General features: G+C 49.1%; 1 protein-coding gene and 1 long non-coding RNA gene across 6 annotated transcripts in view; one reads left to right on the forward strand and one right to left on the reverse strand.

The window, feature by feature from the left end:
- Positions 1-9,787: 9,787 nt before the first annotated feature.
- Positions 9,788-11,713, reverse strand: LOC139184978 (uncharacterized). Its single transcript, XR_011568554.1, has 2 exons — positions 11,409-11,713; positions 9,788-11,118 (listed from the first exon to the last, which is right to left on the reverse strand). It is a non-coding gene; the product is annotated as an uncharacterized lncRNA (long non-coding RNA).
- Positions 11,714-11,918: 205 nt separating this feature from the next.
- Positions 11,919-20,775, forward strand: part of SYNJ2 (synaptojanin 2) — a 110,867-nt gene continuing 102,010 nt past the window's right edge. The window contains exon 1 of one of the 5 annotated variants that reach the window (XM_070796445.1): positions 11,919-12,137. In XM_070796445.1, the coding sequence (XP_070652546.1) occupies positions 12,011-12,137 (127 nt within the window). In that variant the 5' untranslated portion in view covers positions 11,919-12,010. The remainder of the gene's footprint in view (positions 12,138-20,775) is intronic. The other 4 variants (XM_070796446.1, XM_070796443.1, XM_070796441.1 and 1 more) reach the window with 4 other exon arrangements.

Below are 20,775 nucleotides of genomic sequence, written 5' to 3' on the forward strand. Positions count from 1 at the left end.
CTGTGCTATAATTAAAGTTGAATGTTGTGTATATATTCCTGATTTATCTGGCTATATATCAGCCACCCTAGATGACATGAAAGGTCAGGTAAAAGTTATGTCTGATGATAATCTTCCTTGTTGGACTTCAGTCCTATCCTGGGTAAAGGGTGATTGGTGGAAAACTATATTTACCATTATTATAGTTGCCTTGATAGTTCTGCTTTGTGGACCCTTTATTTTACAATGTATTATGAACTTTGTAACCCAAAGGTTGATGTCGTTCTCCCAAACTGGAGGTCGGAGAGTCAGGGTGCAATATATCCCTATGAATTATGCTCATACTATGAGTTAAGAGCATCAAGAGTGGGGAATGAAGGAGGAAACAGACAGAACAGGCTCCATCTCGAGAGCAGGACTCCATCTTGGGCCGGACTGTGGACCTTGAGCTCTATGCCCAGTATCTATGGAAACAACACACCAACTGGAAAACCAGGCCCCCTAGATGGAAGAGCCCCAGGGCTCGTACCTAGACTCTCTGTTGCCTAAAAGAATACCCTAATTATCTGTGTAACCGAATAGAATCATAAATTCTTTATGATTATTGGGGTATGACCACAGGCCTATTGATAATTGTCCGCTGTTAACTACCTAGGCTTAAGGCATATGAATCACGGGTTAACTTTGATTGTATCTTTCTTTTCGTTTGTTCAGACTAGTTTCAGGGAATTTGGGGAGGTGGGTTTGGGCATGTACACTTAGGGTATATAAGGTTTTCAGAAAAACTGGTCAGGGTCCTTGGCTGGGAGGAGACTCTGCCTTGGGCCTGCCGGTGTAATAAACCGCACTCCGCTATCTGCATTGTCCTTCTGAGTGAGTTTGTTTCCCAGAATGTGTGGCTACAACAAAACCACAAACCGTGGGATGTTTTTGTAGCACAAAAGCCATATCTTCATGGAGAATCAAGCAGACTACCTCTTCTAACTTTAAACTCATATAATGTCACATGTCAGTTACATCTCAGTAAAACTGGAGGGGAAAACGTGACTGGGAAACTTAACTGCTAAGACATTTCCATGGGCACTAAGAAAAGATGCAAAGCTAACCTTGTGTAAAAGAAGAGAATCAAAGACAGATGTTGCCTCACAGAAAAATTTCAATTCACCAGGAAGTCACAGAAATAAAGACTCATAAGACGGATGTGAGCCAGGTGACCTGAGGTAACAGCTCCTTTATTCTTTTTACTGTGCTCACTAAACTGTGGCAGATCCTTTTTTTTTTTTTTCCTCCGGCTGTGCCACTGGACATGCAGGATCTTCCCCAACTAGGAATTGAACCTGTGCCCCCTGCAGCGGAAGTGCAGTGTCTTAAGTACTGGACCACAGGGAAGTCCCAGATCCTCTTTTGTCAGAGAAGTTATTTCGTGTTCACTTTTGTGGTTGAAACAGTCACATAGCTTGATCTGCAAAAAATGCTGTAATATTGTTTTGGTGACTGTCAGCTTTTTATCTGACGAGTTTTCTTCCATATTCCCTGTGGAAACGTGTCCACTGGGGACAGCGACATGGTGGCCTCCTAATTCCAGAGCTAAGTTGAAAATACCAGTGATCTGTGTATTTGTTAGCAGAGGAGGAAAACCATGTGAGCCTGCTGAGTTTGTTAGCACCCCAGTGAAAAAACAAATTCTGTCAAATAGATAAAATACCAAATTAGAGGGTCAGAAGGCAGTGTCGCCAACAGAAAAAACCAGCAGATGAGACATTTGGAGAACCTGGTATTTAGTAAGTCCTGTTGAGGCTTTCGCATTCAATGAGCAAGTCAGAAATCATTGCTGTCCTCTCCATTTCCCCATGATTTCTTTGGGAGGAGATACATGACATCAAGAACAGTTAAAATAATTTATAACTGTAGGCAGCATTAAGCTTTACGCTAAAATAACCAGATGATCAGATGCTGGCTGTATTAGACACAAGCCCATTCATTCCCAACCCCTTTCTCTCTTGTCCATTTCAACTGAAGAGAGAGGGAAAGTCTCTAAGGGGGGGTCATGTGACATAATTTGTTAGGGGCTTCTGGGGAAGCTTTTTAGACACCACTGACCTAGATTCCTCTCTTCTTTCTACCTTGGATATTAGTGTGATGCCTGGAGCTGAAGCAGCCATTTTGTGATCATGAGTCAACAGGCCACTGTGTTAAGAAGAAAGGAAAAGAAAGAAGGGCCTCATCTTGATCTTTGATGACATTGCTGAACTGCTACCCTAACTCTAGATGCTCTACCATGAGACTTCTTGTTTATTTTAAGATTTTTATACGTGAGTTTTCTGTTACTTCCAGCCAAAGCATTCCTAAGTACCTCTGATACATTAGCTATAATATGCTGTTACTGAGAGAATTTTTAAGTTGAAAAAGCAGTTTATTTTAGATGTACATTTTATTTTAAAATTTGTATTTATTTAAAATTTATATTATTTTTAATTCCCTAAAATTTATATTTTGAAACTTTTCAAACATAGAAAAACAGAAACATAAAGTTTCTCCTTTCTTACACACCCACAGGAGGGGGTCAGTCTCTGCCTGCATCTAGCCAAAGATGGGGAGCTTACTTCTACACAGGCAGACCCCCTTTTTTAAACTATAACACGCACCTAATTGCTAAAAAGTTCTTCTGGATGTGGAACCAAAACTCACCCCTCTGTAACTTTTTTCTCCACGCTCTTGGAGTAACGAGGTACAGAGGTCTTAATATTAAACAGTGGCATTTTCCTCCATGGATGGGTCTTGTAACCCCCTCAGGAAAAGGGTGTTTCTGGAGAAGAGTTAAGGATAGAAGGGAAAGAGACACCCCCATACTGAAATGGGAGCGCTGTTGAGAGGCCTGCTCTTCCTCTTTGGCAGGAATGCTGTGGGGGAGGGGCTGGGCAGCTGACCCTCCCCCCCTCCCCCTCCCCTCCTTCCCACCCCACCCACCTACTGGCCCAGCTCTTACGCCGGGCGTGGAAGGGCCGGGGGTGGGGAGAGGGGGCAGACCTTTGTTGTCAGAGCTTCTTCGGTTAACTGAACAGCCAGATTCCACCCTGAACAGCCACCCGGCCCCTGGAAAAGGCTCTCCCTGAGTGTGGAACTGAACCGAACAATGGACAGGCAGGTCCTAGCTGTTCTTGGCTTGAGAAGGGCCCCGCCCACACCCCCCACCGGTGACAGGTGCGCCTCGGGTTGTTTTTCCCGTCATGATGCGGGGCGGAGCCCAAGGTTGGACTGGCAGCGGGCACACCTGTGTGCGGAGCTCCGTCTAGGCCAGAGCCGCGAATACAGCTTCCCTGGCTCTCTGGCCCGTCGGGCCCGTCTCTGGACACATCGGCCTCAGGGGTCGCTGGCTTTCAGAAGGAGACCCGGGGGGAGGGCAGGGGCCACACAAAACCGCCTGAGACCCTGAGTCACCTGGGCTCCGGGTGCACCACGGCTGCAGGGTGGCCGAGCTGCCAGGCAGCCTGACGGGGTTCAGTCTGTGTCTGGGAGGCTCCGAGGGGTCACACTCTTGGATTGTGAGGAAAACTGATGAGAGCCCAGACTCAGCTATCCCCCCGTGAGGTCAGAAGTCCAGTCGTGTGTGTATGTGTGTGTGTGTGCACGCGCACACAGATCAGTGCCTCATGCTCCCTGTTTACAAAAGATAATAACCTAATAAAATGAACCTCCAAGCAACCCCTCCTATTAACGATGTCCAACCCCCACCCCACGGCCACGGCCAGCAGAGTGAGGCACGCTTTCCCGGGGACCTGAGCTGGGTGACCCCAGACCTCACCTGCACTGCAAGGCTTCTCAACCCCAGTGGGGTGGACAGTGGCCAAGACATACGGCCATGTCTAAGAAGGCGACGCCAGGGAGCTAGAAGGACCTCACGGTTGGACAGCCAGCGGGGGCCACCTGCGATGGAGAACACAGACGGACCTCCCACTTCTCCCACGGCTGCAGCTGCTCAGTCCTTCTCTTGTGTATTCCAGGTCTAGCCTCTGGCAATGAAACCCAAAGGCCTGTATCATCTGAGCTGCCATTGGCCCAGTGTCTACGTGAGAGGCTCGGTTTCCAGGCCAGTTCCACATGGGTGTCCACGTGTCCTTCATTCCTTCACTCAACAGGGACTCCAGGATGCCAGATGCTGGGTGTCCAGTGATAACTGTACAGACATGGCCCTGAAATGTACAGTGGGCGGCAGCAGGGACGGCTGACACCAGCGTAGTGTCACTGTGGGGCAGGCGCTGGTCCACATCCTGTGTGTGTGTGTGTGCGCGCACACACACGCACACGCTCAGCCATGTCTGACTCTTTGTGACCCATGGACTCTAGCCCACCAGGTTCCTCTGTTCATGGGATTTCCCAGGCAAGAACACTGGAGTGGGTTGCCATTTCCTTCTTTCTCCAGGGGATCTTCCCGACCCAGGGATTGAACCCGCGTCTCCTGCACCTCCTGCAGGTGGATTCTTTACTACAGCGCCGCCTATCTTAATGCTCACAGCATCCTTAATTCTCACATACAAAAGATTCAGAATCAGCGGCAGCCAAGTTCGGCTGGTTGCTTGAGGCTGCCCCGCTTGGAAAGTGTGGCCCTAGGATTCAAACCCAGCCGAATTTGTGCATTTAAAGTTTGCTTGGTTCTGTCTGAGTGAAGGTGACCGAGTAAAGCACAGATGTGTGGAGTCAGATGAATCCCTGCCACTGAGGGTAACAACAGGATAGGTAGAAGGGTAGGAAATAGTGTGATGGGCTCCCTCTGAGGGCGTCTCCTGTGGGAGGGAAGCAAGCTGAGAAAGACGCAGCCAGTGGATGACAGTTCACACTGGCACCCTGAGTTGGGACCTGGCTTGTCGGGGACCCAGGGAGGGCAGCAAGCCTGGACCTTGGGCGGCAGGTAGAAGGACAGCAGGGGCAGAAAGGGGACCATGCCCGAGTAACAAGGGGGTGCCATGCTTTGCCCACCATGCTGTGGGGCGAGGTGCGGAAACAGGCCAGTTACTGCCAGTCCAGAGAAGGGCGGATGCAGTGGTCGGGAGGAGAGATGGGCCCAGGTGAGGCTTACCAGGCAAGTGTGATGCGGAATTAACAGCCCTGGGTGGACAGCTCCAGCTTGCCTCCGACACCCCTGAGTCCCACAGACTGGCTTCATTTCAAGTTTATGATCTCCGAGAAGCGCTGTGGGGAGCCGGGTGGGCGAAGGGTCTCCCCCTTATAGTGGGAGATCCTGGAGCACATCTGGACCCTGCAGGGCATGATCCAGGAGAGAGGGGGTTCGGTGACCCAGACGGTGGGGCTAAGGGAAGGGACAGAGTCCTTGGGAAGGAAGGGGGACAGGGTCTGAGCACGTGGCAGGGAGCAGGACTGCTATCGATGCAGAAGCTCGAGTCTCTCCCCAGGAGAGCTGTTTGTTGGAAGCTGTTCTTGCAGCTGTTTGAAGTTCGTGTCTTTTTCCAGACCACAGAGCTTACACAAAAGCGCCGGAGAACCTTCATGGTCAAGTTTTCCTCCCTGTCATTTCAGGAAAAGAAGACGATGTGGGAGCTTCAGGGATGGAAAATGAGGTCTCCACTTTCTCAGGGAAGCGTGAGGCCAGTGAATTGCTGAGAGTAGGGGGTGGAGGAGATGGGGTGGGAGGGAGGAGCAGCTTCAAATAATTGTCTTAGAGAAAATGAGCTTAACTGGGTAAAATGGGCCTGGATTAATATGCAGACAGGGTCTGAGACCATGAGGGTAAAATTTCTAAATGACCAAATGTGGTCTTCAAATACTGTTTTCGACCAAAGAGAATCGGGGCTTTTTAAAGAAATGATTAATTCCCACTCTTAAGAGCAGAAAATGTACAAGATGAGCTTGGTATTTCATTCTAGAAGGCAAGGAAACAATCAAGGACTTTTGGGGTCCTGTCAAGAGGAGCCCTGCTGCTGCTGCTGCTGCTGCTGCTAAGTTGCTTCAGTTGTGTCCGACTCTGTGCGACCCCGTAGATGGCAGCCCACCAGGCTCCGCTGTCCCTGGGATTCTCCAGGCAAGAACACTGGAGTGGGTTGCCATTTCCTTCTCCAGTGCATGAAAGTGAAAAGTGAAAGTGAAGTCGCTTAGTCGTGACCCCGTGGACTGCAACCCACCAGGCTCCTCCGTCCATGGGATTTTCCAGGCAAGAGTACTGGAGTGGGGTGCCATTGCCTTCTCTGCAAGAGGAGCCCGGAGCCAACTTAAAGATGCTTCCAGTGGCCAAAGAGGGAACATTTTGAGCATCAATAAGATTGCAAGGGACTGGAACACATCAAGTCTGTTTAAACTCAAATAGGAGTTCATAATGAAAGTGAAAAAAATATAACTAGTTGGTCACTATTGGAGGATGTTAATAGACCAATTCACTGAGTTCAAAGTAACTCATTATTTTGAACTCAAGTAAATAAAGGAAAAGAATCATGTTCTATCTCTTTTGTTTGTGTTGCCATCAGGTAAAAAATAGTAGATGGGAATTTTCTGTTTTTTAAGTAGAATTTTTGCTACTAATGGGGGCTTCCAAGGTAACTCAGTGGTAAAGAACTGCCTGCCAATGTAGGAGACACAGGTTCCATCCCTGGGTTGGGAAGATCCCCTGGAGAAGGAAATGGCAACCCGTTCCCATATTCTTGCCTGGGAAATTCCATGGACAGAGGAGCCTGGTGAGGTACAGCCCACGGGGTCACAGAAGTATTGGGCAGGACTTAGCGACTAAACAAAAAAGGCTACAGATCAAGAAAGCAATATAATAGAGCATAACTGGTTTGCAAGAATAACAGCATTGAAGCTCAGTGGCTGCTACATCACAAAGAGAAGCAATCAGACCTGTGCTTCCTGATGGGAAGAACATACCTAACCAGGAAATAGAATCTGCTAGAGCTTCTATGTCCAACTACTGAGCTACATTACAGGTCATCCACCCTTCTCCAGTACTCTTGCCTGGAAAGTCCCATGGATGGAGGAGCCTGGTGGGCTGCAGTCCATGGGGTCGCTAAGAGTTGGTCACGACTGAGCGACTTCCCTTTCACTTTTCACTTTCATGCATTGGAGAAGGAAATGGCAACCCACTCCAGTGTTCTTGCCTGGAGAATCCCAGCGACGGTGGAGCCTGGTGGGCTGCCGTCTGTGGGGTCGCACAGAGTCGGACACGACTGAAGCGACTTAGCAGTTAGCACAAAGCAAGGGGACACTCTAAACGATACCACGGGAACACTCAGCAAAAGGCAGTCTGTGAGGGCTGCTGGGCATGCGAGCTAGTTTTTTCAACAAGTAAATTGCAAGGGAAAAAAGAAATGGAAGGGAAACTTGTGTATCTGAAGAGGGTTAAGAGGACCTCCCTGGTGATCCAGTGGTTAAGAATTCCCCTGCCAGTGCAGGGGAACAGGTTCGATCCCTGGTCTGGGAATATCCCACGTGCCAAAGAGCAACTAAGCCCGTGTACCACAACTGCTGAGCCCACGTACCACAACTACTCATGCACGAGAGCCCTGGAGCCCGTGCTCCACGAGAGAGGCCACCGCAAAAAATAAAAATAAAAAAAACTAAAGGGGGTTTAGAGATGCATCAGTCAGATTGTGTCAATATTACTTGCGCAGTTCACACAAACTATGGAAAGTGACTGATGACATAACACGTGGAAATGTGAAGACTAACAATATCCAATGATATTAAATAATTGTTGTTTAGAAAAACGACACCAGTCTGCAAGGTTATGCAATTTCTTTGGTGACTAAACAAGTTTATGGGAGATTGCAGTCTGGGTAAATGAATGAATCAGTTAATTAATGACTTGAGAATAATACGTTTTAGCTTTAAATATCCACAGTGTTGTTAATGGCTAATTAAATATGGCATAGGAAAAGTACTTTGAAAAACTTCCAAGTTTTATCTAAAAGTTAGGGCTAGAAATCTTTTAAAGCCAGCCAGTCAGTACACACAGAGACTCGATAAAGCTCATCTGGGCTGGGTCGTTTGGCCAGTATATTACAGTGGTCACATTCTTCTCAACTCCCTAAAAGGGCCCGTGTTCTAGACAAAAGAATATCTTCTAATCTGTGAATGCATTTAGATGGAAACTTTTATTAAGGTATGAAAGTTAAGTCATAATTTGTTGTATGTTTAATGAAACCCTTTTAAAGAGAGTAAAAAGGTACATGAAATTGAAACAAACCCAGCAATGACTGTGGATCATCGCCTTAATCGTGTGCCACGTGAGTCAGAACCTTATTAGACAGTCCAGCATGCACACCACACGTTTCCAGGCAAGGAAGCTGGAAGACAGACCCAGAGTAATTAGAACAATGGAGCGTTTCGCCAGGAGAAACTGAGGGGGTTCAGAATGACGGTCTCCAAGTGTGTTGCATGCTTTCAATCACCTGGAGTTGACACCTAGACGCCTGGCTACACAGAGGGTCATGCAAGAAGAAATGGGCTGTAAAAAAGAGCTCCCTGTACCCCCTCCCATGTCCCCAAACTGCTCTCCTAATGGGCAGTCTTTCGACTGTGACAAAAGTCAAAGGACCAGTCCTGTCCTGGACCCAGAGTGGCCTTTGCCATCCTTGACTGCCGTCTGCTCCTTGGCATGATTCCTTCCTTTGGATCCTAGGACGGGTGACAGCTGGTGGTCCCCTACCTCGTGGGAATGCTCACATTTTTATATTTACTCCTTTGCCTGGACCTCCCCCTGGACTCCAACTTATATAACCAACTGCCCACTCAACACCTTCACCTGGATTTTTAACAGGCATCTCAAAATTTTGTTGCTGTTTGCTAAGTCGTGTCCGAATTAACATGCCCCAATCTGCCTGCCTGTTCAGCCACCTGCTCCTCCAATGGCCATCTTTATCTCAGCTCAGTTCAGTTCAGTTGCTCAGTCGTGTCTGACTCTTTGCGACCCCATGGACTGCAGCAAGCCAGGCCTCCCTGTCCATCACCAGCTCCCAAAGCTTGCTCAAACTCATGTCTATCAAGTCAGTGATGCCATCCAACCATCTCATCTTTATTTCACCTGATGACAACTCCATCTTTCCAGTGATCTGGCCAAAAATATCATGGTATCTCCAAACTCCTGCCTCCTCCTATTATTCCACGTCCACTCTAGCAGCAAACCCTGTGGGCTCACAGAATTCAAAGAACTACCCCAAACCCAACTGTTTCTCTCCTCTCACTCCCAGAGCCCATGCACACTTGCACCCCTGGGATGTCACAGCTGCTTCCTCTCTGGTCCCACTGCTCCCTCAAGTTGCAACTCAGAAGCCAAGATGATCCGATGAAAACATCACCTGAGCAGGCCTGGCCTGTCTTAGAAAGGTCTCTCGTCCTCTCTTGTCCCCTCTGCCCACTGTCCTCTTTACTTTGTGTTTTTCCCAGTCAGGCTTCCAAAGTCAGCAAACTATGCTTATTGCCCCCGTTTCTTCCTTAATTCCTCCCCGAGAACTCTGCATCTCAGGAGTGGGATGTGCCCCAACATTCCCCAGACGGGTCCACTGGTCTTCTCAGGCTGCACTCATGGTTCAGGTGTCAGAGCTGACCTTTCCTTGAATGTGTTAGGATCTCTTACTTTCTCCATCTGCTAAACGGGCCAGTGCCTAGGTGACTCTCAGGAAGCATGGATGAAAGGGCAAGTCTTCTTTTGCTGTCCCCGTGGACCCATCCCACTCCAAACCAGGGGGCAGCGACCTGAAAACACAGCAGGCACTTGGCTCATTCAGCCAATTCTCAGAGGTAGGGGAACAGCCATCATTGGCATCTAAGACGCACATTATAACTGCTGAAATCAGGGCATTGCTAATGATTTCATTACATAGTTTAATTGGCAAAATTTTTTCCCTTCTCAGTGGTACATGAAATAGGAGTTCATCTTACAGTTGATTGTGTCTGACAGTGTCTAAGCTGTAAAGCTAAAGTGCTGGTCTGGACTATAGGAAAGTTTCTAAAATGTGTTCAGCATGTCACTGGGCAGAGCTGTGACGCATGGAAAGGCAGGAAAGAGGAGAGAGAAAAGTTTAAAAGACTTGATCCCCTTCTGCAGACCTTACAACCTAATTTGTGAAACAAGACTAAGAAAAAAGGACTCTACAAACACTTCTCAAGCAACATGTGAGCAGGTGAGAGCCAAAGTGGACATCTGTGAGTGTGAGGGGTTATCTGGAACCTCCACATCACAGGAAGGCTTCCTGGAAGAAGAGAACTTAGAGTTTAAAAGGAGAGGAAAAGTGGGCCAGAGGCTACTCTGCCTCATTCAATGGGCTCGCTGTTCTCAGGCAGAAACAATGTCTGCATTTTACAAATGTTTGGATAACTTATGAGCATCCTTTCTGGGACTTTGATCACATCATACTGGGGTATGTGAACAAGAGGGCAGAATGCTCAGGAGCGACTTGAATCTCTGCTGTTGTTCGCATTTCCTTCGTTCTCCGAATCACACCTGGGAGGGTCCACAGAGGACGGACTACCTGGTCAGTCACTGCTGCTCGCTCCTCAATGTCTGCAAGGCGCGGCCATCCTCCTTGGCACCGGCACTTTACTTCTTCTGGAACATGCCCGATTCATAAACTACCTGCCCACAGTCTTCTTTCTCTGTGTGAGCAGGATAGGGGTGAGAGGGGAATCACCTGGACTCGGCGTCTAATGAGAACACCTGGATGAGGTCTGGAGCTGGCGTGTACACACTCACTGTAGGAAAAGGAAATGAAACCCCCAGACCCACCCAAAGGGTGACTCCAGGTAAGCCCTCTCTCCTGCCCTCTCCTCTCCCCTGCAAGACCAGTCCCAACACCCAGGCTAAAACCCAGTGTCCAGAGGGGCATACTTCCTGTTCCTTAGCTGCCAGTCATCCTAGATGGGCCACATGTCCTAATGGGGGATGCACGGATACATGCTGGTGTCCACAGCCTGAGTATATACTGGCTGAGTGAAGTGTCCCCCATGAAGTCAAGGGCGGTACACTCAGCAGAGTGGGAGGAGGGGTTGCAAGGCGGAGGGAAAAGGCCCTTCACTCTCACTCCTGCAACCATCAGCACCTCACAGTTTGCCCTGCTTGCCACTCCCAGAGTGTTCAGCTCCTCTGAACGATGACTCCACGCCCATCCTGCAAGCCTCTGGGGCAGGTACCCTCACCATCTGATAAGAGAGAAAAGCAGGTTCAGAGAAGTCAAGGTCCCACGGTAAGCGTCAGGTCCAGATATCAGGGGCTCAGTGTCTCAGAGACAACCCACCTTTGACTCCCCGCTACCCAAATTCTGCCTGGTGCGGACAGTGGGCCGCAGGACCCTCTGAACAGAAAGCGAGTAAAAGGCACCATGGATGGAGCACTTTCCGCTCCTCAGGCGTGCACCAAGCCCTTTGTACGAATTAACTCCATCTTCCCCTGCAACGTTATGAAGCAAGTACACTTTCTAATCCCGCTTTACCCTTTAGGGCCACTGAGTCACAGAGGACAGGCGACTCGCCCAGGGTCGCAGAAGCAGACCAGAGAGGGAGGCGCAGCGCCCTGGACGGGACTGGGGAGGACTCCGGAGTGCTGCGGAGGGCCCGGGCCTGGCAGTTTCTAGCCTAGTGGCGCCGCCAGGCCCCGGCGGGTCCATATAAGGCCGCGGGGCGTCCCGTAACGTTGCAGGAGCTTCAGGGCGCCCCGCCGACGGCAGCCTCCTCCGCGTCCAGGAATGTGTGGAATCTTCCTCCCCGGCTGCCGCCCACCGGGGGAGCACTTCCCCTCCGCTCCCGGCCCCCATCAGCCCCCCGATCTTGCCCGGAGCTCGCCCCCCACCCACCCACCCAGCCGCGGCCCGGCCGCTGGGGGGAGCGCGGCGCCTCTGCAGAGCCGGCGGGGCGGCGGGGAGGCGGCCGCGCGCCCTCACCTGCCCGGGGCGGCGCGCGCGGGCGCGGCGGAGGCGGGCCGGGCGGAGGCCGCGGAACCGGCTGGGAGGAGCCTGCGCCCGGCCCGCGGCGGGGACGCAAAGTGAAACTCCTGGAAGTTGCGGGCGCTCGGGGAGCTGCGCCGGGCCGCGCGCCCATGGCTTTGAGCAAGGCGCTGCGGCTGCTCCGGCGGCTGGAGGCCTCGGGGGAAAGCAGCGTCCTGCTGGAGGCGCGCGGCCGCAGGGACTGCCTGCTCTTCGAGGCCGGCACGGTGGCCACGCTCGGTGAGTGTGGCAGGCGGTGCTGCCCGGGTCAGGCGACTCCGCAGCGGCGCGGGGGGCTCGGGCCGCTTACTCCGTGCTCTTCGGGGGGAGGTGCCCGAAGGGGAGGGCGCCTGCCTCATGTGCTGAGACCGAGGCATACGGGGCACCTCCCTTCCCCGAGTTGAGCGGTCCCGGGGGCGCGAAGGCGGCCGAGGAGTGGGGGTCGCACGCGCGGGGTGGCCGGTAGGGGCCTGTTTGAATGAAGTGGCGCCGGCACGCCCGAGAGCACGTGCGGCTGCGCCCCCAGACCCAGGCGGCCCGCGGTCCCCCCTCGGGGTCTGCCATCTGCGCGCCTGCAGGCGGGCGGGTCACTCATGGAGAGCCGCCTCTGGCTTCTTCTTCCCCGCGCTCCCTCGGGACGCGTTCCACATTCGTGACCATCCGGGAGGGTTGACATAGGAGCCGGCCTGACCAAGCTCTTGGCGCTGTTTCTCTTTGGCACCTGTTGATGAAACAGGGAATGCCCACTGCTCTGCGATGGCCTCCTTTGCCCCTGGAGGGGATGAGGACAAAACACCGTTAACCCAGACGCCAGATAAACAGCTGATGGCACCTTGGCCTCAACTAACTGCTTAGTTGAGAAGCGTCAGTCCCGCGAAGTATAGAACTTGGAGGCAAATACACGACCGGATGACCCTGTAGTGGCTGTATTTGACTTTGTTGTTGGGTTTACTCAGTCGTGTCAGACTCCTTGTGACCCTTTGGACTATAGCCCACCAGGCTCCTCTGTCCATGGAATTTCCCAGGCAAGAGTAATAGAGTGGGTTGCCATTTACTTCTCCAGGGGAATCTTTCTAACCCAGGAATCGTATCCTTGTCTTGTGCATTGCAGGCAGATTCTTTACCACTGAGCCACTGGGGAAGCCTGGATTTGACCTTAGATAGTTGCGACTCCCCTTTCACTTTCCACTTTCATGCACTGGAGAAGGAAATGGCAACCCACTCCAGTGTTCTTGCCTGGAGAATCCCAGGGACGGGGGAGCCTGGTGGGCTGCCATCTATGGGGTCACACAGAGTCAGACACGACTGAAGCGACTTAGCAGCAGCATCAGTTGCCAAGTCTGTGTATTTCAACTCTGTCAAGACCGGCAAGTCTTGACACTGACATTGTGTCAAGGGCTTTAGAGACTATCTCATTTAATTTTCATAGTTCTGCAAAAGGGCTATTATATTGTCCATATTACAGAGGAGTAAACTGAGGCCTGGAGAGGATAAGAAACTTGCTTGGCCAGGGTGACAGACAGCACTGCCTGACATCCGGTGGCTGTTTCTGTATTGGTGTACAGAGTGTGGCTTCTTGGAATCACCAGCCATTGGGCCCCTTGTTTGGGGCCCTTCCCATTCACAGGGAAGGCCAGGTAATACCAAAGTGAGCAAAACCAGGTACAATTGTTGGAACTTCAACCTGAACACTGGAGAACAGGCTTACAACTGGTGTCCAGCTGCACCGTCTCCCTTGTTTGTTCAGTTCAGTTCAGTTCAGTCGCTCAGTCGTGTCTGACTCTTTGCGACCCCATGAATCGCAGCACGCCAGGCCTCCCTGTCCATCACCAACTCCTGGAGTTCACTCAGACTCAACGTCCATTGAGTCAGTGATGCGATCCAGCCATCTCATCCTCTGGCGTCCCCTTCTCCTCCTGCCCCCAATCCCTCCCAGCATCAGAGTCTTTTCCAATGAGTCAACTCTTCGCATAAGGTGGCCAAAGTACTGGAGTTTCAGCTTTAGCATCATTCCTTCCAAAGAAATCCCAGGGCTCATCTCCTTCAGAATGGACTGGTTGGATCTCCTTGCAGTCCAAGGGACTCTCAAGAGTCTTCTCCAACACCACAGTTCAAAAGCATCAATTCTTCGGTGCTCAGCCTTCTTCACAGTCCAACTCTCACATCCATACATGACCACAGGAAAAACCATAGCCTTGACTAGACGGACCTTTGTTGGCAAAGTAATGTCTTTGCTTTTGAATATGCTATCTAGGTTGGTCATAACTTTCCTTCCAAGGAGTAAGGGTCTTTTAATTTCATGGCTGCAGTCACCATCTGCAGTGATTTTGGAGCCCCCCAAAATAAAGTCTGACACTGTTTCCACTGTTTCCCCATCTATTTCCCATGAACTGATGGGACCGGATGCCATGATCTTCGTTTTCTGAATGTTGAGCTTTAAGCCAACTTTTTCACTCTCCACTTTCACTTTCATCAAGAGGCTTTTTAGTTCCTCTTCACCTTCTGCCATAAGGGTGGTGTCATCTGCGTATCTGAGGTGATTGATATTTCTCCCAGCAATCTTGATTCCAGCTTGTGTTTCTTCCAGTCCAGCGTTTCTCATGATGTACTCTGCATATAAATTAAATAAGCACGGTGACAATATACAGCCTTGATGTACTCCTTTTCCTATTTGGAACCAGTCTGTTGTTCCATGTCCAGTTCTAACTGTTGCTTCCTGACCTGCATATAGGTTTCTCAAGGGGCAGGTCAGATGGTCTGGTATTCCCATCTCTTTCAGAATTTCCCACAGTTTATTGTGATCCACACAGTCAAAGGCTTTGGCATAGTCAATAAAGCAGAAATAGATGTTTTTCTGGAACTCTCTTGCTTTTTCCATGATCCAGCAGATGTTGGCAATTTGATCTCTGGTTCCTCTGCCTTTTCTAAAACCAGCTTGAACATCTGGAAGTTCACGGTTCACGTATTGCTGAAGCCTAGCTTGGAGAATTTTGAGCATTACTTTACTAGCGTGTGAGATGAGTGCAATTGTGTGGTAGTTTGAGCATTCTTTGGCATTGCCTTTCTTTGGGATTGGAATGAAAACTGACTTTTTCCAGTCCTGTGGCCACTGCTGAGTTTTCCCAATTTGCTGGCATATTGAGTGCAGCACTTTCACAGCATCATCTTTCAGGATTTGAAATAGCTCAACTGGAATTCCATCACTCCACTAGCTTTGTTCGTAGTGATGCTTTCTAAGGCCCACTGGACTTCACATTCCAGGATGTCTGGCTCTAGGTCAGTGATCACACCATCGCGATTATCTGGGTCGTGAAGATCTTTTTTGTACAGTTCTTCTGTGTATTCTTGCCATCTCTTCTTAATATCTTCTGCTTCTGTTAGGTCCATACCATTTCTGTCCTTTATCGAGCCCATCTTTGCATGAAATGTTCCCTTGGTATCTCTAATTTTCTTGAAGAGATCTCTAGTCTTTCCCATTCTGTTGTTTTCCTCTATTTCTTTGCATTGATCACTGAAGAAGGCTTTCTTATCTGTTCTTGCTATTCTTTGGAACTCTGCATTCAGATGTTTATATCTTTCCTTTTTTCCTTTGCTTTTCACTTCTCTTCTTTTCACAGCTATTTGTAAGGCCTCCCCAGACAGCCATTTTGCTTTTTTGCATTTCTTTTCCATGGGGATGGTCTTGATCCCTGTGTCCTGTACAGTGTCACGAACCTCATTCCATAGTTCATCAGGCACTCTATCTATCAGATCTAGGCCCTTAAATCTATTTCTCACTTCCACTATATAATCATAAGGGATTTGATTTAGGTCATACCTGAATGCTCTAGTGGTTTTCCCTACTTTCTTCAATTTAAGTCTGAATTTGGCAATAAGGAGTTCATGATCTGAGCCACAGTCAGCTCCCAGTCTTGTTTTTGCTGACTGTATAGAGCTTCTCCATCTTTGGCTGCAAAGAATATAATCAGTCTGATTTTGGTGTTGACCATCTGGTGATGTCCATGTATAGTCTTGTCTTGTGTTGTTGGAAGAGGGTGTTTGTTATGACCAGTGCATTTTCTTGGCAAAACTCTATTAGTCTTTGCCCTGCTTCATTCCGTATTCCAAGGCCAAATTTGCCTGTTACTCCAGGTGTTTCTTGACTTCCTACTTTTGCATTCCAGTCCACTATAATGAAAAGGACATCTTTTTTGGGTGTTAGTTCTAAAAGGTCTTGTAAGTCTTCATAGAACCGTTCAGCTTCTTCAGCGTTACTGGTTGGGGCATAGACTTGGATTACTGTGATATTGAATGGTTTGCCTTGGAAATGAACAGAGATCATTCTGTCATTTTTGAGATTGCATCCAAGTACTGCATTTAGGACTCTTTTGTTGACCATGATGGCCACTCCATTTCTTCTGAGGCATTCCTGCCCGCAGGAGTAGATATAATGGTCATCTGAGTTAAATTCACCCATGCCAGTCCATTTTAGTTCAAGTGCAGAGGAGGGTCTCTACTCCTTTAGGTGGATAACCAGTGCACTTACCCCACCACACTTTATAATTGGCTCTAGTCTTTTTTCACATTGTACACATCCATTCTGCAGTTAGATTCTTCAGTCTACGTCTTGGAAGGACCGTCTCTTCTGTTTCCACTTCCTTAATCATTTTATTAACATATGGTTATCTGGCTTGTTTTCAGTCACTCAGTTACTAAAACCATGTCTCCAGTAGTGTCAGCACCATAAGTTGTGCAGTAAATCATGGATTAAATTGTTATCAGATTATTTCAATTTGTACTCTAGCCTGAAAAGTCCAAGTTTGGTCATTTGCTAAGGTCTGAGGAAAAAAAAAATCACAGAAATTTCCATTCCATTTTAAATGTCTACTTCATACCACATTTGTCAGAGCTGAGAGATTAATTGCATGGTACAAAACTACCGCTTCATCAAAGAGAGTAAAATATTCGTCAGTTGGATTACAGCAATCTTAAGAGAGTTCCTGTATATTTAAGAGTTCCTTTGAAGCCACTGGGCTTCCCAGATGGCTCCAGTGGTAAAGAACCCGCTTGCCAGTGCAGGAGATGTAAGAGACTGGGGTTCAATACCTGGGTAGGGAAGATCCCCTGGAGAAGGAAATGGCAACCCACTCCAGTGTTTTTGCCTAGAAAATCCCATGGACAAGAGGAGCCTGGTGGGCTGTGGTTCATAGGGTCACAAAGAGTCGGACACAACTGAAGTGACTTAGCACACTGTTGAAGCCACTAGGATAAAAAAGGCTTTATTTTTTCAAAAGTGAAGATTTTAAAATGATTAATGAAAGTGGTATAATGCGTATTTTCCATTTGGAAATTAGGTTTGGGCTGAAATCATGTATATTGTGTTGGTGGTTAGAAGTCTCTGGATTCTAGAACAGAGGAAGTAGTGAAGGCAATGGATGCGGCCTCAGCTCACGTGCAGTCCACGTTTGTCTGGCATTCATTTTTCAGTAGACTTTGGACTGACTGCCTAATTTTTGAAGTCTTTTTTGTGTCAGTCACTAAGTCGTGTCCGACTCTCTGTGACCGCATGGACTGTAATCCGCCAGGCTCCTCTGTCCCTGGAATTCTCCAGCCAAGAATATTGGAGTGGGTTGCCGTTCCCTTCTCCAGGCGATCTTCCCGACCCAGGGATCGAACCCATATCTCCTGCATTGCAGGCATATTCTTTACTGTCTGAGCCACGAGGGAAGACCTTTTCTTACATTAAGTGAAACTATTTTTAAAAGGCATTCATTGGGTAATGTGGCTGGTCCCAAGAACGATTGTAGGAGCCTCTGTTACTGGAAAGTTGTCCCAGACTTTTAGAGCATCCTAAATATGTCACAATGGGATAGACTGGATCTGAACTTAAAATGCCCGTCTGTGTTCCAAAGGTCTAGCTTTTTGCTTTCCTGGATAAGGTTAAGAGTGCTTTCATTCTCCTCGCCCCCAGCACCCTGCAGGAAAGATGAAGGCTCTTCTTTTGTGTGGGGCAGTGCAGCTGTGGCAGCTTGCATAGCTGGTGGTGGAACCTTGGCCATTCCATGAGGTTCAGGCTTCCTCTTCAGGTCAGCTCTGGTTTCCCTTGATGAGTCTCCCCAGGGAGTGAGAGGTCAAGCAGACTCAAGTCAGTGGTTTATTCCCACGGGGTAGTGGTTTCTCGGTGTTTACTGAGTGGCCCTGGAGTCTGTGCAGCTCTGTGGCGGGTACACACCGCTACTTTTACAGGGACGTGGGCCGGACGAAAGCATAGCTCTTTAGAGCACATCCTAGGCCTCGGGGTCATAAGTTTAAAAGACTTTCCACTAATGTTTTCAGGTATTGCGGAGACAGGGCTTGACTTAGGTTTTGAGTTTAGGAAAAACTGATGATTTCTGGGTTAGTCCTTCTATGCCAACATGACCTGGGTGGCGACCTGGCCTGCCAGCCGGTGAGGAAAACTTCCAAGTTCCAGCTTCTAAAAGATTTGAGAATGTTTCTTTAATATGGATCAGCGGGAACAGGCATTCCAGAGGCAGAAAAGCCTAACATGTTGGCACCAATTTCAAAGGTTTTTATAGCATTTTCTTGATGACCTGATTCGGCAGTAGAAAGAAAGAAAGTGAAGTCGCTCAGTCGTGTCTGACTCTTTGCAGCCCTATAGACTGCAGCCTACCAGGCTCCTCTGTCCCTGGGATTTTCCAGGCAAGAGTACTGGAGTGGGGTGCCATTTCCAAGGGCCTCTCAAATATCGATACAAAGCCGGAGCCTGTAACAATTCCCTTGGGTCCGTGGTCCACAATTAGCATACAGATGTTCTCTCATTTGCATACTGGGACAAAAAGTGCTTGCTGTCTTCTTTGTCCCTTTTAGACATCCTCCTTTGGACCAGATGAAGGGAACCGTGCGTTGTTCATGAGTTTCGTCCATTAGTAGAGCCAGTGACAAGGCTCCAAAGTCCCGTGTTCTCCAAACAGCCCCCCAGGAAGGGTGGCCTGTGACTGTGATGTGTTTACACGTGTGTGCCAGGTGTGCAGCCCCGCCTCTCTGCATCCCCCAGCCATGCTCGAGTGAAACAGGCAGCCGGGAGCAGGGTGGGCAGGAGCCCCGTGAGATTTAATTAAGCTAATTAATGAGTGTCCTAAAATCGCTTTCAGCTTCTGAGGGGAAAGGTTCTGTGTAAACACGGGCCTGGGTTCTCCCTGCTGCCGCTGTTTGCATAGAGGCCACCCGGTCAGATCTTGTTTGACTTGGACACTCAGCCGTGGAGCCCAGCAAGGCTCTGTCTGAGTGGTTGCCTTGGCCCCTTCGTCAGGCTCCGTGGCCTGGATTTATTTGGTCCGTGACTTGAAGTTTGACCTGCCTGAGAGCATCTGAGAGAGTCGAATGAATCCTCCTGGGTGAGGATTGGAGCTCAGATAGAGCCTGGCGGGGGCTCCGGACTCCTGGCCGGTGACCCAGGGTGGGGGCACAGCGGCCTGGTGGACGGTGGCTCCTGCAGAGGCCGTTCCCGGTTGGTTGCAGGTTTGCTCCTCACAATATCAACAAAATTGCAGGCCAGGTTAGTGTGTGCTTCTGCCAGCCTTTTCGTAACTCACTGGGAGGAATGTGATTTCAGGTCTTGCCAGGCTCTTTTTTGGGCTCCGTTCAATCACTCAGTTGTATCTGATTCTTTGCAACCCCATGGACTGCAGCACGTCAGGCTTCCCTGTCCATCACCAACTCCCGGAGCTTACTCAAACTCATGTCCATCGAATCAGTGATGCCATCCAACCATCTCATCCTCTCTCCTCTTCTTCTCCTCCTGCTCTCAATCTTGCCCAGCATCAGAGTCTTTTCCAAGGAGTCAGTTCTTTGCATCAAGTGGCCAAAGTATTGGAGTTTCAGCTTCAGCATCAGTCCTTCCAATGAATATTCAGGATTGATTTCCTTAAGGATTGACAGGTTTGATTTCCTTGCAGTCCAAGGGATTCTCCAGAGTCTTCTCCAACACCACAGTTCAAAACATCAGTTCTTTGGGACTCAGCTTTCTTTATAGTCCAACTCTCACATCCATACATGACTACTGGAAAAACCATAGCTTTGACTAGACGGACCTTTGTCAGCAAAGTAATGTCTCTGCTTTTTAATATGCAGTCTAGGTTGGTCATAACTTTTCTTTTGTGGGGGCTGCATGGCTCCAAAACTTTCCTTTAACCTTTAATTGTGAAAATTTTCAAATGTACACAAAAGTGAAAGGAAAAATGAATCTCCTGTACCTGTCACTCACTGTGGATTGTTGTTTTTCAGTTGCAAAGTTGTGTCCAACTCTGTAACCCCCTGAGTTTGCTCAAACTCATGTCCACTGAGTTGGTGATATCACCCAACCATCTCATCCTCTGTCGCCCCCTTCTCTTGCCCTCAATCTTTCCCAGCACCAGGGTCTTTTCAGTGAGTTGGCTCTTTACATCAGGTTGCCAAATTATTGGAGCTTTAGCTTCAGCATCCATCCTTCCATTGAATATTTTGGGTTGATTTCCTTTAGGATTGACTGGTTTGATCTCCTTGGTGTCCAAGGGACTCTCAAGAGTCTTCTCCAACACCACAGGATGAAAGAAAGTGAAAGTGAAGTTGCTCAGTCGTGTCGGACTCTGTGACCCCTTGACTGGTTGGATCTCCTTGCAGTCCAAGGGACTCTCCAGAGTCTTCTCCAACACCACAGTTCAAAAGCATCAATTCTTAGTCCGGCATCTCCAGGCTGCGGGTCCGGAGGGCAATTCGATAGCCTGAAGCCCACCAGACTTCTCAGTCCATTCTGTGTCACCTATCCCTGATTTTTTTTTTATGAAAAATAAATCTCCTAACTGATTCATGGCCAAGCAAGTTTTAATTTGTTTGGCTTGCTTTCTTTTTTCCTCCCCTA

Source organism: Bos indicus, chromosome 9 (genome assembly GCF_029378745.1).
Source record: "Bos indicus isolate NIAB-ARS_2022 breed Sahiwal x Tharparkar chromosome 9, NIAB-ARS_B.indTharparkar_mat_pri_1.0, whole genome shotgun sequence".
NCBI classification, from domain to species: Eukaryota; Metazoa; Chordata; class Mammalia; order Artiodactyla; family Bovidae; genus Bos; species Bos indicus.